This window comes from Nelusetta ayraudi, unplaced genomic scaffold, assembly GCF_046127955.1.
Source record: "Nelusetta ayraudi isolate G7.1 ecotype Tasmania unplaced genomic scaffold, CSIRO-AGI_Nayr_v1 ptg000048l, whole genome shotgun sequence".
Lineage (NCBI taxonomy): Eukaryota > Metazoa > Chordata > Actinopteri > Tetraodontiformes > Monacanthidae > Nelusetta > Nelusetta ayraudi.
Window position 1 is genome coordinate 7,289,621 of NW_027466098.1, and position 14,633 is coordinate 7,304,253.

Consider the following 14,633-nt stretch of genomic DNA (forward strand, 5'->3'; position numbering starts at 1 on the left):
AACACATGCACCGGATGAGGAACTCATCTTTGGGAGATCAGTTTTCAGCGTATGGTGTGAACCATTACAAGAAGTCCAAGGTAACAAAAATCTATTGCTATTGATTTTAGGGAAACACAAAAGCTTTTTGCAATACTTCTTTTGTTTCATGACTGATGCTTTGGAACTGGCGGAACTATTTGTCTCTCATTTAAGTCGTTTTGATTTTGAAAACCTTGTATGAATAAACGTGAACATACAGTAAGGTTATTCATATTGGCTGAAGTACATTGCTGCTATTTTGATAGCCAGTGTTAAGTTGTCAAAAACGAATCCTCAAAGCTGCGTGCTGCATTTTTTTTGTTGTTGGGTGGGACTTTGATCAAACACAGCTCCGACAGAGGGGATCATTATTATTCTTTAGGCCTGCCTACTGCCGGCGCGCTGCTAATGAGGCAGCCGCTGCCACCCCGCCTCTCATGAGAACAACAGGTGCGCCTCATTGACAGCGGGGCGGTGACAGTTGCTCAGGTGACCGCGTGGACACGCCCCCCGCAGATAGACAACCATGTGCGACTGACGGATCGTTTACTTCGGCGCTTGGCTCGTGCAGCTTTCACACCACCGAGCCCGCGACAGCGTACCTCGCCTTAATGGACGCGTCGGTGCGCAACTGAATAATAACAATACTACTGCTAATAAAATATTAATACTAAAACGTTTATTTTTTATTTATTTAATGCAACTGAGTTTAAGCCAGGTTTAGAATGGACCACTTCAACGCGTGGGACTTCAAGTCCAAAAGCATGGACATGGGGGAGGACTTCTACTTCCACTACGGTGCGGAGGAAATCGCAGATTACCAGGACCCCGCTGAACTTGTGGCCGCCCTCAAACAAAAGGAGGAAGAGGTGCTCTTGGCAGCCCAGCTGGGAAACGCGCTGCTCCTTGAAAACCGCCAGTTGAAAGAGCAGAGCGACAAAATCCATGAGCAGTACGCCGACAAACTGGAGGTAGGAGTCGTTTCCACACCTTTTCGTTAATCCGGATGAAATGGTGAAAGAGATTTGACGTCGTGTGCTGTTCAGAGGGGTATCTGGGATGGAATAAGCGACAATTGATTTTTGGAAAAAAAAAAAAAAAAAAAAACAACAACAAAAAAAAACAACAACCCCAGCGGTAGGCAGCGCAGCAAACATTACACCTTATAATGCAGGTCCAGTTGGTGAGGTGACTTTTTTTTTTTCTCTCTCCAAAAGACTTGCACTTTGAAATCATGTAGATTGCAGAATTCTTAACAGCTGTGATTCTGTTTACATCAGGGTTTACATCGTTTCATGTCTTATTGTTTTTTGTTTCTGTCATATTTGCTTGTTTGTTCTGCTGAAGTTATGAATTACACAGTGTTGTTGGCGTAGGCTACTGAAAATCAACTTCAGTCAATGTCTGACCATCTTCTTCTTGCTGCTCCTTTTCAATCATGGAGGTGTTGATTTGATTTAAACATGTCGGGAATGTCGATGTGCAAATTCTTTTGTCCACTTTCGTGAAAGGAACAAAATAAAAACATAAGATAAAAAATGTTCCTACATGATGGCAAGTTTTCCAGTGATTAACACCCAGATCCTTTATAAATCTGAGCCAAATTTTCCACGCTTGTTAAGTTGGTCATGGTATTAATGAGGTTCTCGCCTCTCCCTCTCACTGTGCTGTTTATTACCTCTAAGTCCAGGCTCGGTCAATAAGGCAGGACGGATGACTCAAGATGCGCTAAAGCAAACGAAGCAAAACATTGAAACAAATGAGGTTTTCTGGAAAGCACAGGGAAATGCTGACGTGATGAAAAGGGTAGCAGGCTTTTGGCTGTTGGATCTCAACTGTGACAACAGCAGAGATGTGCTTCGGCGACTGTACGGACCCTCTGATTAAAATCAAAATGTGTCCGCTATCCTGACTTCCTGTTTCAGCAATTTCTGTAAACTTAAAGTTGTTGTTGTGAGGCGAGATGAGAGGTGGAACAGGAGAGTCTCTATGCTTGTTTGTCATGGCACACCTGAGTCATTCTCCCTGGTGGATACAGGTCCAATCTCCTTCGGTGTTTCCCCCACAGACATGGTGTTTCCTAGTAACATGTCGGTATGCATAAGGCAATGAATTAGCCCAAAAATCATTTTGTTTCAACACACAATTTGTAATATTTGTGTATATGTGTATATTGAAGCTCTCAGATGAATTGCTTCACAATGGCTGAGAAAAAGATGATTATGTTTGTGTGGCATGTTAATAGTTTTTTTTTCAGTGACCTCTATTCTAAAACTTCCAGCAACACTCATGAATACTGTACATTAAAAAATGTTACTGAAGTTTGAATTCACATGGATACGTTTCTGGCCACGTCCAGGGGCTGGAGCAGGGTAAGCATGAGCTGCGGCTCAAGCTGGAGGACTGCCAGTCGCAGTGGGAGAGCCAGGTGTCGGAGCTGGAGAGGGATGTGAGGGAACTGAGGTCCAAGGTGGAGCGGCTCACCCGGGCTTTGGCCGAATCCGAGCGGGACCGGAGCCGGGACCGGGAGGAGCACAGCGAGCACAGCCAGCGACTCCAGGAGCTGCTCAGTAAGGTGAGTCCCGCCTTTTTAGGAACTCCCCTGACATGAGGAATGTTTTAATTAGATCAAGGCGAGGAAATAAAGAACTTTAATGGTTTTCATTTGTCAGTAACAAGCGGTTAGCTTGTAAGGAGGTGGCCAAATTGTTGCATCACTTATCTATTGTCCTCCAGAACGCAGATATGCCTGGGCTTTTACATCACAGTGGACCTGAGGTCAAGTTGCAGTGCACTTTCTACTGTCTCACCATCAGATGCTGCTAAATTTTGCATGCTGGGCCTTTTTTTTTTTTTTTTACGGTCGGACTCTGTGTGCACAGAGCGAGTCGCAAAGAAAGCTGACACTTGACCCGTGGGGCTGTAATCTGAATCTTAACCCACTGGAACAGGACGTCACCCAATCGGCGTGTGCTGGAACTGTGTGTTCTTTTTAAAAGCACTGAAGTGTCACTATTGCCCTGCGCAATCTTCACTAGGCCACACCCTCAGCGTCTGGAGAAACTGACACAGTTTTATGGCGGAAGGCCATCACAACATTATCGTACGCAAGATTTAATGGTACCCGTAAATAGCGTGAGTGATCTATGTCAGTCGGTGGTTTACAAATTGGGTCCGAGTTTCAGGTTTCAGGCAAACAATCTGTGCCAGTGTGAGGCGGCATGGAAAACAGCATGGAAATAAGAGCGGATGAAGATGTAAATTTCACATCTAGGGCAAGGAAGGTGTGCTGGAATGGGACGTGTCGTTTTATAGGAAATGATTTACAACACACAAACTGAGTAATTAACTGACACAATAGGTAAAAAAAATTTCAGGAAAAGAAATTAGACAAAAAATAAGACAAATCTCAGTTTTGTCTCTAGAAGTGAAAACTGTTAAGTTTTTGACCTCATTTTATTTTAGTTTTCATTATCAAGGGCTTGCGCCCCCCCCCCCCAAAAAAAATAAAAAAGAAGAAGTTATAAATCATCATACGCCTGTTTGAGTGAGACATTCATGATCCTTATTGTTGGCCGCTCAGAGTACAGAACCAAAGACACGATTACATCATTTACAGCCTCTTATCAGTGGCTGTGCAGGAGGTGCGATCACACAGCTGGACAACCTTGGGTGTTTTTCCAGGCTGAGAAAACAGGGAATGTTTCACTAAACCGTGACGGCCGCGACACATGACGAGTGCCTCTTCTGCCTCGTCGTAAAACGGACGAGTGAACTGCAAAGTTAAAAATGAATCCAAACGACCGGCTGCTCCCACCCACGAGTCAAGGTCCGCAGAATAAGGAAATGTGTTGGACATCTTCCCTGAAAAGCCCCGGCTGTCAGAAGCCTGGAGGAGCGACTGGGGTAAACAGCCTCCCTGGAAGTCCGGGAAAACGTTCATTAAGATAAAAGAAAAAAAACAAATAAGGAGCGCAATTTGCTGCATGGGCCGCTCCGGCTGGGGGAGGAAGAGGAGGGACGCTGGCTTCGCCTTCCTGGCAGCAGACGCGCCGACCACAGGAAGCCGCGTAGTTATAAAAAAAAAAAAGAAAAGAAAATCACGAGAAGAGGGAATGCGTTGAAAAGAGAGCGTGAAGAGGCTCCATGTCTGACGCGGCAAGAACCTGCGTTGCGGCTGCTGCGGTGAGTTGTTGTCCATGTGCATGAGTTTGTGGGGTTTTTTTTTTGTGTGTGTGTGTGTGTGACCGGAACAGGGTGTTTGTTTTCCCTCCTGTGTCCTGCTCAGACTTCAGTGCGGTGTACTCTGTAAAACATCAGGGGAAAAAACAACCAGTCACCTTTTAAGCGTTTTTCTGACCAGCGGTGCAAAAATGAATCCTTTGTCAGTTTGAGTTGAGGGCCAAGATAATATCCAAATATTCACATTTCAAACTGGTACAAATGTGGTGGTGTTTTTATTTTTTGTTTATATTTGTCAGAGGCAAAATTGAAGGATATTGTTTCTGCCGACACACTGTTTTACATCATCAGGGGAAAGGTTCAAGTTCTTTTTCTGTCTTAATCTGGGCAAAATTGTGTTGCTCCTTCGCTTCCCTTTAAATCTCTTGTACACTCTGTAAACACAAACCTGTGAATTCACATTTGAAAATGCAACAAGTGCATGTGAGGAATCTGGAGGTGGATGCCTCTCCCTGAGATGAAGACACATAGCTGCGCAGAGAGAAAAAATACTTGCTTGGATGTGAAAGGAAAGATTTGCCCTCGCTCCCAATTCCTGTAGTGTTTGAGGAAGTGAAACAATGTCGGCATGTGTCGGATGGTCTCCATGTACAATGTTGACTGTTTAGACGCTTATGGGAAAGTACATTGAAGGAAAAAACAAACCCTTGTCAAATGACATCATTATGTTTTGTTTTTTTCACCCCTTTGGCTGGGTTACACATGCGCCATTTGGTTTTTATTGAAATACAACATGAGAATACTGAGGAATCATGTGATACAGCAATATGGGAATGTTTTTTTTTTGAGGCCATGGTCCAGTCAGGAAATAGGTAGGCAATGAGTTGCTGAGGAATCAGCTGGATCTTTCACAAAGTTGCTTGTGCAAGAGAAGTTTCCATATTTGAACATTATCTACAAAGTAGAAAACATAAACAGACTGAGGTCAAACATTACTGATAGGAGCATATGAAAAAATAAAGTTATATGAATGTGTTTGTTTCTTTGGCCAGAGTCACCTAAAGTTCTTGAGGCAAACTGAAGACTCTGAACTGGGAATGTTGAATTGACACTTTAATTCATGTTAATCATTAGTCTTTTGAATGTTGTCATAGTTATGCAACAGGCCCAACAAGCCTGATTCAGCATCTTCTACAGTATATCTGCCAAAGCAGAATACAGAAGATATTGACTTGATAAGGTGAACTGTGTTTATATTCAACTTTTAGGACGACTAAGAAAAGGGACAGCAGTAACAGCAAATTCCTCCCAGTGGAGCCCTGGTTATTATGAGAGGGCGGGCCCGAATGGAGACGTGCTCCCCGTGACCCGCGCTTCCTCGAGCGGCATCACGCCGCTCACGGACACAAAGGGAAAAGACAACACACACCGCCGAGAGATGTCAATCTTTCATTTGCCGCTTTGATGTGTCCCGACATGGCATCGTCCCAGGGGAGGGAGCCTTTCTCAGGACTGGCTTGGGTTGTCAGCTGTTAGATGCTGCAGGTTGGTGAGGGCCCTAGGGCGAGGGTGGGGGGGGGGATTGGAGGTGGAGGTGGGAGGAGCACGTTAGGAGATATCATCTTTGTGGCTTGGCTAAATGGAGCGTCCTCCTCGCGGCCCTATTTTGCCCATTCTCAGCGGGTCGCCGAGCCCATTGTGGAGAGGGGCCCACAGCGGCGGGGACGACTGAACAGTAATGGCCGAGTCGCAGAGCCAGGAATTTATTTATAAGGCCCCTCCTCAACTCGGGGTGTCTGCATGCTACGGTTTTGTTTTTGTGCATCTGTGCCTCCTTTCATCTTGTCAACACACACACACACACACTCGTTTCAGTCCTCATGCCCGTCTCACTTCCTTCACGCGCTGGTCCAAGCTGTCCCCGCATTTGCCCTCTGCCACTGTGTCGGCCAGTGCGGCACGGTGATGTCACCGACGGCAACGAGCTTCCCTTTGGCTCCATCTGCCACAGGGGCCGACCTTCCGTTGCGCATTATGCGGCCCTGATGAGAGCTGACAGCGACCCCCCCCCCCACTCCCTGCTGAGCCGCTGATTAAAGCGGAGCTGAGGGTCCCGGACCAGTGCGCAGCAGTGCGAGGAGCATCTGGGCCGCCATCGCAGTTGTTGAGCTTTTATGAATCATTTGTGTTTGATTGATTTTTCAAATGTTGATCGAGTTATGCGAGCCTAAAATGCAGGATGATGGTACAACATGCAAGGCGATTTAAAAACAAGCCAAATTTCATTCTGCGCTTTGAAAGGAGGCGAGATGTCAGGTCGCATCGTGATGAGCTTGTTCCTCAATGGGGCTGAAAAGATGCTAAAAGTTAGAAGTTTTACTCACTGCAGTTGTTTTGCAGACCTGCTTAATACATTTTAGCCTTGGTAAACCATATAAAACCCATTACAAAAACAGCAGTGTTTATACATTTTATTTTAACTTATTTATATTTCCATTTACAGCGACATGGTCTCTGGGTTTCTTTGCTGTAATGAAAAACACCCTTTCCTGTGAGCAGCAATAAGTGTTTGTGGATTTGGGTGAGGGATTCTAAGAGGGCCAGTGTTTTTCATTTAAACTGTAAGAAGTGAAAATACCTGCATGACGAGGGAAAGTTGTAAAAACATCACCATTATTGTGTCTTTCGCAAGCTGTTTGTGGTCCGGCGACCCCTGTTTGTTTCATGTTTGAACCCCACCAGGAGCTTTGGGAGTATATTTTGTGATTCGGACGAACCCGGTGCCGTGTGGCCTGCAGCCCAGTGGACTGCTTTAATTTTAGTTTCCTAATCCTCACCTCTCTCGAGCAGTATTATGTTGCGCCGCTTCTCGGCAAGCTGAGAGTGAGAGGATTTTTACCTTTGTTATTTTTAGATTCACGATTGCGCTGGCAATCTTTTCCTCAAAGCTCAGGCCTCGGGCTGGCTTTGTTTTGGACTTTCGGGCTGACTGCTGTGAATGTGCCAGTCGGTTTTCCTCGAGGAAAAAAAGCTTGATATGTGGCTAAGCGCATCCTTCTGCTTGTAACCCACTCCTCACCGCTGCACTGGGAGAGACGGTTCCAGTCCAACTCTGTCCTCCCCCCTTTAAATCTTCTTGTCCGTTAAATCTCTGACATGCGTGTGTGTTTGTGTGTGTGTGTAGGCAATGGAGGTGGAGAGAACCATGTCCAGCCAGCTGCAGTCTCTGAAACTGCAGCTGCAGCGACAAGGAGGCCACAGCAGGCAACAGGATGAGGAGCTGATCAGCGCCATGAGGGAGCAGGTAACTACCCTGAAAACACCGAGCCGCAGGCTGCACACGTATCCTCTGAATGTTCGCTCTGGCAAGAGGGGGAAAAAAAATGTCTCATCCTGAGATAATCCTGCGCTCGCGAGGTCAAAATGACCCGAACGCTCTGCACCGCACTGTTATTTTCCCATTTGAAGGTGTTGGTACCAGGCGCTGGTTCAGCTTTCCCCGTGCTGCACTCGAGTGCACTTTCAGTTTTGTTGATGAACCTGCAGCTCTGGGTGTTGATGTGGCCACCGTTTGCATCATGTACATCAGGGGCTTTACACAGCACTGTAAACGTAAACATTTAACACACAGCTGGACTTTACTTTCTCGTGTCAGCATTTCTTAAATTGGCTCATTCACAGAGAACCAAACTCAATTTCATTCATTTGTCCTGTGAAGGTGCTGCGGCTCACCAAGAGGGAGGCGGCGCTGGAGGAGCGCCTGGAGGGCGTGTGTCGGGAAAACACCGAGCTGAGGTCCAGTCTGGCCTCCTTAAAAGCACGCCTGGCGCTGCAGGACCAGCTCGAGCAGCGCCACAGCCAGCAGGTACGCTTCCTAGCACCGCGACCCACTTGTGTATGTGTGTGTATATGTGTGCGTTTGTGTGAGCACTCGTGTGTGTGTGTGTGTGGCCCAGGTTTCGGTGGGGTTGTGGAGAGCACTGCCAAACAAACCACCTCGTCCCTGCCTTCGTAAAGTTTACTTGCAAAGCTGGATTCCATTCTTTTTTTTGTTGCTGGTTCAGTTTCGGGCTCCTGTGTCGGAGGAATCTGGAATCTGGCGTGTCAGGATATTTTCCACTCCACACATTGGAGTGGAATTTCCTTTGTCGTCGGCCACTGCTGAGAATGTTTTAAGAAGCACCTGTGACTGGATCTTTTTTATGTCGTCGCATATTTCTGGATGTTCATCACTATCAGCTGAATAATCATGTTTGGCCTCCTTTGAGGTTGATCATCAGGTTTTTGCCCCGCGTGTTAGCTCAAGCAAATGTTTGTTTGTTTGGCGTCTTTCAGTTGGCCGAGGCGTGGCAGGAGGCGGAGGTGGCGCGGGGTCGCTCACAGGAGCTGCAGGCGCAGGTGGAGGAGCTTCAGGAGGAGGTGTCGCTGCACGACTCCAGGAGCCACAGAGACGCCTCGTTGCTGTCGGAGCTGGAGAGCAGCCTGGCGTCCTCCGAGCTGGGCATCAGCAAAGAGGAGGTACGAAAACGGCAAAACTGGAACCCAGCATCCTCATCTCGAAGCCAAGCTGCCTCGGACAGCAATCTTAACTGCACTTGTCAAATATCTGACAAGTCAAGGATTTACATTTGGGGGATTTTCTCAGCTTTTCCCCCCCCCCCATTAGTGAAATAATGAACCTGCATTTTGTAGAAAGCAGGAAAGACACTATGGGTCAGGAGCCAAATCGTGCCCTGTCAGGAGTCTATAATCAGTCAAGTAAATGTACAGCAGTGGAAAAAGGTTTTTGGACACTCTTTCAATTATTGCCAAGAAAAGGTTTGGCTGCATCAGAGGCACACAAACAAATGGAAATAATTTTGTACAAAGAAAATAAGCAAGTTAAATTCATGCAGTTCTTGTCTTCTTGGATGTGTAAGCCTACTACAGAGTAGTGGAAAAAGTGGACACCCTTACAATTTTACTCAATTATTTTCCAGAGGATTTTTTTCCCGCTTGCATCAGACTGAAGTGGTGTGCTTTTCTAACAGAGATCACCCTCATGGTTTCAGTGTTTGTTGATTGGATGGGAAACGTTACAGATATACTGATTTAATAATAATGAATAGAAAAACACTTTTCCTGGGCTGCTTGTTGTTGCTATGTATGATTTACAGGTTCCACACTGTTACTCAGCACATTTTCAAGGAAATTCACAAGACCTATTGTTACAACATCAAGTGGCATGTGTTGTTAAATATATATTTTTTAACTTCAAAGTAATAAACCAAAACGGAAGCAAGAGTCCACTGGGGAAAAACAATTCACCTCTCATCCAAACAAGAACGTCAGTCCTACTTGTCTTATGCAATTATAACTATGCTGCACTAAAATGGTTCATTTTGGCCTCTGACGTCAGCGGTTAGCAAGTGTTTTTAGGATTGTATAACTCATTGACCCGAGGACAGTTTTCCCCAGAGCGGACTTGTTGAACTGTGATGACTAGAGACCAGAATATTACTGATTCTCATAGACATAGCACGTTGAGATAACGCAGTGGTGGCACCAGAGAGACACACACAGCATGTCGCGGTGAGCGGGACATGCTGACAAAACATTTTGTCCGAGTTCTTCGTGACTGTGCGACTTGTTTTTTTAACGCAAGGGCCGACTGTGTTCAGAAAAGGCGCGAGAGTCCTGCCACTCCGAGTGAAGGTGCCGCTGAGAGAGCATTAGATTGAGTCTTTTCCCTGAGGTTCGCATGAGCGGGATAAAGAAATGTGACAATGGAGCCCTTTCCATTCCGCCACTCTGGATGTCTGCTGTCTATTGTTTTTGTAGCAGCAGGAAAATGTGTTGTGAAGCTGCCCACATGAGTCATCGTCTTTATGTCCTGTTTGTCACAGCGTCACCCTTGTGGTTTCCCAGTTTCACAGCTTTATAGCAGGGTAAACTATAAATACACTGATCCTTAGTACAGTTTTTTTTTTGGCATTTTATGACCATGACACCAGTCACGTTTGATTAGAGGAGGTTGATTAAAGAAATGCGGTCATACTTGCACGTGCCATGAGACGACACGAGAGTCGTTCTCAATGAGGTCACTCAATTATTACCTGCGTCGTTAATAGGTCGATGGCCGAAGGTTGCCCTTGTTGTTCTTTGTTATTCCATGTCCTCCTCTCCTTTTCTGCTCAGATGAAGCAAGAAGTGGGCTCCATCCTCGGGCTCCTGCTCCCGCTAACCCGGAATCCGAGCAGCCCGGAGCGATCGGAGGCACTGGATCAGCAAGACGACATGCAGGCCATGTTGCTCCAGTTGAAAGGGGTGGCCCAGAACCTGGCCCAGGTGTCCAGTACGCAGGTAGTGTAGCACACTAAAAGTCACTTGGACTTGTACTCCATATAGCTGTTGGTCATATATGTTGAAACCATGTGATATAATTTTACACACATAAATGAATCAATATGACAGAGGTACGGATAAATATTCGCTGTTCAGCAAATTTGGTTTAACGAGCTTGCCGAGGTGTTTGCCACAAACCATTTGCTAGTGGCTAATGCTCGCTGAGTGAACTGTGTGTGTACAGCTGCTTTGTTAAATTGTTAAATTGTGTTACTTCTTCATACCAGGCCATGACTTGACCCACATGTGCGGTTCAAACAAACTTGGCACTGTTGAGAAAGGGAGGGAGAGTGAGACAAGGGACTTGGTCTTAGGGAAATCATTGATTTTCACATTTTTGCTCATCTTGCCCAAACTAACATAGGAGGGAACAAAAATATAGGCCAATACCACCATTGTTGTTGTGCGTCCTTAGTTTGAATCAGAAAAAAAAATCTGAAAAAGCCCCCTCAGCCTGTAGAAGTCATCATTTTTGGCACAGCGAGCCTCTAAAAAGTCTCAAACTGAAACTGAAACAAAGGGTGCACCTCCTTTCCTTTCTATTCAACGGATGCCAATGTTTTGTTGTAATTGATAGCTTTCGTGCTTCGCCGTGTATCCATTTGCCGCTTGGGGTTTGAATTCCATCTGGGTCAGTGACGGGCGTTTATTGGCGTAACAAAATATTTCAGCCCGCACCCTTTCCTCTGCTCGGTGAAAATGGGCCAAAGTAACAGAAACTCCTCAGCTTTTAAATCCCTGTGAGATGCACGGCCGACACCTGACCCCTCTGCTGGTGTCTCTGTTCAAGGACGTGAGCAGAGCTTTTGTCGCCCGGCCGAACGATCTGTGTGGGAATCGGAATGCTGCCCAGGAGCTGAGGGATCAGGTAACCTGTTGACGCACAAAAGAGTCTGTCAGAGGTGGAGCAGCCACAGCGGCGCTCTCTCTCTCTCTCGCTCTCTCTCTTTTGCGCAGTAATTTATCTCACTATCATGTTCATATGCAGCTATCTTTGCTTTTATTATTTTAGCTTTGACCCGGTCTTTTGTCCTCCTTTCGTAGATAAATTAAACAGCGTCTGGATTTTTTTCCACTCTCTTAAAAAGTTTATTAGATTGCGTTTGTTGCTTACATACATTTTTCATTGGTCAGTTCTGGCGTATTGGCAATTAGCAGTATGATTGAAAGGTTTAAAATGATGCTGGAGAAAGGATTTGCTAAGCTGTTCCACAACAACATCAGTCAGCGTGCTTCTTAGAGATGCACAGATTTAAGTAAGTGTTTTAAAGTTGTTTTCTTCCTCTTCCAGAGTGCCCTGCTGCAGCAGGAGAACGCTGAGTTGAGGAGCCAGCTGATGCACCTGCAGGAGCAGACTGGCGTTACCCAGCAGGCCATCAGAGACAGGGATGACGCCATCGCCAAGTAAGACAACTCCCTTCAGTACAAGTTCCAGTATAGAAAATGTTTGACAATTGATACCAGACGATCGAGAGGTCGTTAAGATGACGTGTTGATGATGAAGGATTTTTTTACGTCATCGCTAGGAAAAACTTGATGGAGGCTGAGTTGGTGAGGAGCAAGAACGACATGATGTGCCTGAACAACCAGTTGCTGGAAGCCATCCAGCGTAAACTGGAGCTGTCGCAGGAGCTGGAGGCCTGGCAGGTAGGAGCGCTTGACATTTCTTCACCAAGTCGTATCCACGCATTAACTTCAAGAGCAACTCACGGATCGGAACAATCTGCGTCCTGAATCCTTCTGAATCCTTCATCCCCCAGCCTTGGCAGCATGACTCATAAGCAGAGACACCTGTCAGTTCCTTCAAAATAGAGTGAAGGCAGCTCAGCTCCTTATCAGGCTCGCTGTCGTTATTTATTTAGTTGTTTCCCGGCACCAAGATTCCAGGCTCCTGCTTTCCTCCATGTTCCTTGGAAATCTATCTAGTTGGGTTTTTTTTTTTGCGCAACTTGGGCCGCTGCCACCCAAATAAGAAGCAGATAAGAGCAAATAACCTCTTTGACTGAGGTAGAAATACTTGCACTTAAAACACCCCAATTGCAAGTAAAACAAAGGCATACCTGCAGAAAATTGTTCATATAAATTAATGACTGATCATTTCAAAAATAACATTTTGGACTTCACTGAATAATCCAGGGCTCTGAACCTTTCCACTTTGTATTACATGTTTCACCAATCGTTCTGCATTCATTTTTGAAACTATCCATATTTTTTCTCATTTTTGTCCTGTACAAAGTATCATCTAAAATGTAAAAAACTATAACAACTTGTATAGACTTTATTGGCCTGGCAAAATAGTTATTTTTGCACTCATTCTTATGATAGCACGATTGTGTGTCCAGTGCTTTACCGTACAGCTCAGTAACTTATCATGATATGGACTTGATGTTAAAGCCAGACCAAGTCCCTGCTTCTTGTACTTCCTGCTCATTTCCTCTTCCTCCCCACCTTTCCTCAGGACGACATCCAGATTGTCATCAACCAGCAGCTAAAGACCCAGCAGCAGTCCGAGCTTCCGCTGAAGAAGCCCGCCCCCAACGGCATGTCCTTCTTCCGCAGGCCAAGCAGGACCCCTTCCACCTGGACCAGACAGGCCTCCTCCTCATCCACCTACAGTCCAGATCCAATTCAGGACAAAAGCCAATCACCATGGAGGGACTGGCTAAGACGAGGGAAAGGAGTGCAGTCTGGAAAGTGATGGACAATGAATATTGCACCCTCCTCCCGAATGCCGAGGAAAGGATGTGCGGAGATCGTAGGTCAGATTTTCAGACGTCACGCTCAATGAAAACAACCAGGGAGACACTTTAAAGTCAACAGCGAACAACAGAGCCGTGACGAACCAAGACTTATAGAACAAACACTTGCTTGTACACATTTCACTCTGAGGCTGTGTGATAAGATCAAAGCTGTGAACAACACACTCAACACTTCCACAGAATCTAATTCACAGTGTGTTAGAATGTTTTTGCTAGGGACTGTAAATAAGCCTTATTTTGTAATATTTGTAAAATTGTGAATGTCAGTATGACTGAGACTTTATTGTATTACAAATGTAGAACAATGGAAAGCAAATGTTAAGATTATTTAAATGCAAAGGCCAAAAGAGGAGAAACTACTGTCCAGAATAAAGAGATAATCTGTGATTATGATGAGCTGAGTTTTTTTTCATGCCAAAACTGATGTAAGAAGTCAGATTTTTGTGTTGTGACAGCTGTACAAACAACTGTAGAAACACTAAAGCAACAGGTTTTCATTAATACTCTGTAAGCTGTGTGTTTTTGTTTTTTAGGTTTGTTTTCTTTTTTGTTCAACACTTCGAATAATGACTCGGTGTGCTTTGTACTTTTTGTATGGTCCTATCACTCAGTGTTCAATATAAAAGCTGCTTAGTACTAAATGTTTGATGTTCCTGTGACTTTTAATTTTTGTTTTTTTAAATGTCTGGTTTCTCGGTAAAACAATACCTGGTTGTAACCTCATTTTTTTGGAAGGGGACAAAAACATTGATCTCAAAAAGCCAAGAAACACCTGGCTGGAGGTGTTGTCACTAGCCTTTGAGGTATATCTTAAAGGCCCATGTACCCCCTGGTGACATCACAAAGAGCAAGCAAGAGACACAAAAGGTGGACTTTGACCAATTGTGTAGGGTTCATCAACAGGCTAGGGACGAGTGTTGACATAAAACACTGGCGAAGGGAATGTTTCAAAACCTTTAAACTGAGCAGCGGTGAATTAAAGTAACTTCAATCCATGTAATTTCAGCAGCATACAGTTTTTAAAGCTTATATTTAAGTTTTTTTTTTTTCAATTCTGAAAGTTATTTTTCCAGTTGAACAATTGATTACTTTGAAAATTAATATTTTTGTGCTTTAAGTGTTAATGTATGACCTTGAACAATAAATTCAGTGAGACAATAATGTTGTAAAAATATTTCGCAATTGTAAATATCTATACGAATGAACGAGAGGCGATGCCTTTAGAAATTGCAGACTCATTCTCCGCTCAAGAAATTAGTTAAAGATACCGTATTCTGATGCTGCCCT

General features: G+C 45.0%; 1 protein-coding gene across 1 annotated transcript; it reads left to right on the forward strand.

The window, feature by feature from the left end:
- The first annotated feature begins 573 nt into the window (after positions 1–573).
- LOC142895189 (BICD family-like cargo adapter 1) lies at positions 574–14,507 on the forward strand. The gene is made up of 10 exons (XM_076036042.1): positions 574–992; positions 2,381–2,596; positions 7,388–7,507; positions 7,922–8,068; positions 8,539–8,721; positions 10,381–10,545; positions 11,378–11,455; positions 11,879–11,991; positions 12,114–12,234; positions 13,046–14,507. Exons 1-10 carry the CDS (start codon positions 747–749, stop codon positions 13,283–13,285), a joined length of 1,629 nt encoding a protein of 542 aa, XP_075892157.1. The 5' UTR covers positions 574–746; the 3' UTR covers positions 13,286–14,507.
- The last annotated feature ends 126 nt before the right edge of the window (positions 14,508–14,633 follow it).

Bases quoted from the DNA above. Each gene is read 5' to 3' on its own strand.
- LOC142895189 (XM_076036042.1), top strand. From the start codon at position 747: ATGGACCACTTCAACGCGTGGGACTTCAAGTCCAAAAGCATGGACATG. The intron at 993-2,380 runs GTAGGAGTCGTT...GGCCACGTCCAG, and splicing joins AGTACGCCGACAAACTGGAG to GGGCTGGAGCAGGGTAAGCA. The intron at 8,722-10,380 runs GTACGAAAACGG...TTTTCTGCTCAG, and splicing joins TGGGCATCAGCAAAGAGGAG to ATGAAGCAAGAAGTGGGCTC.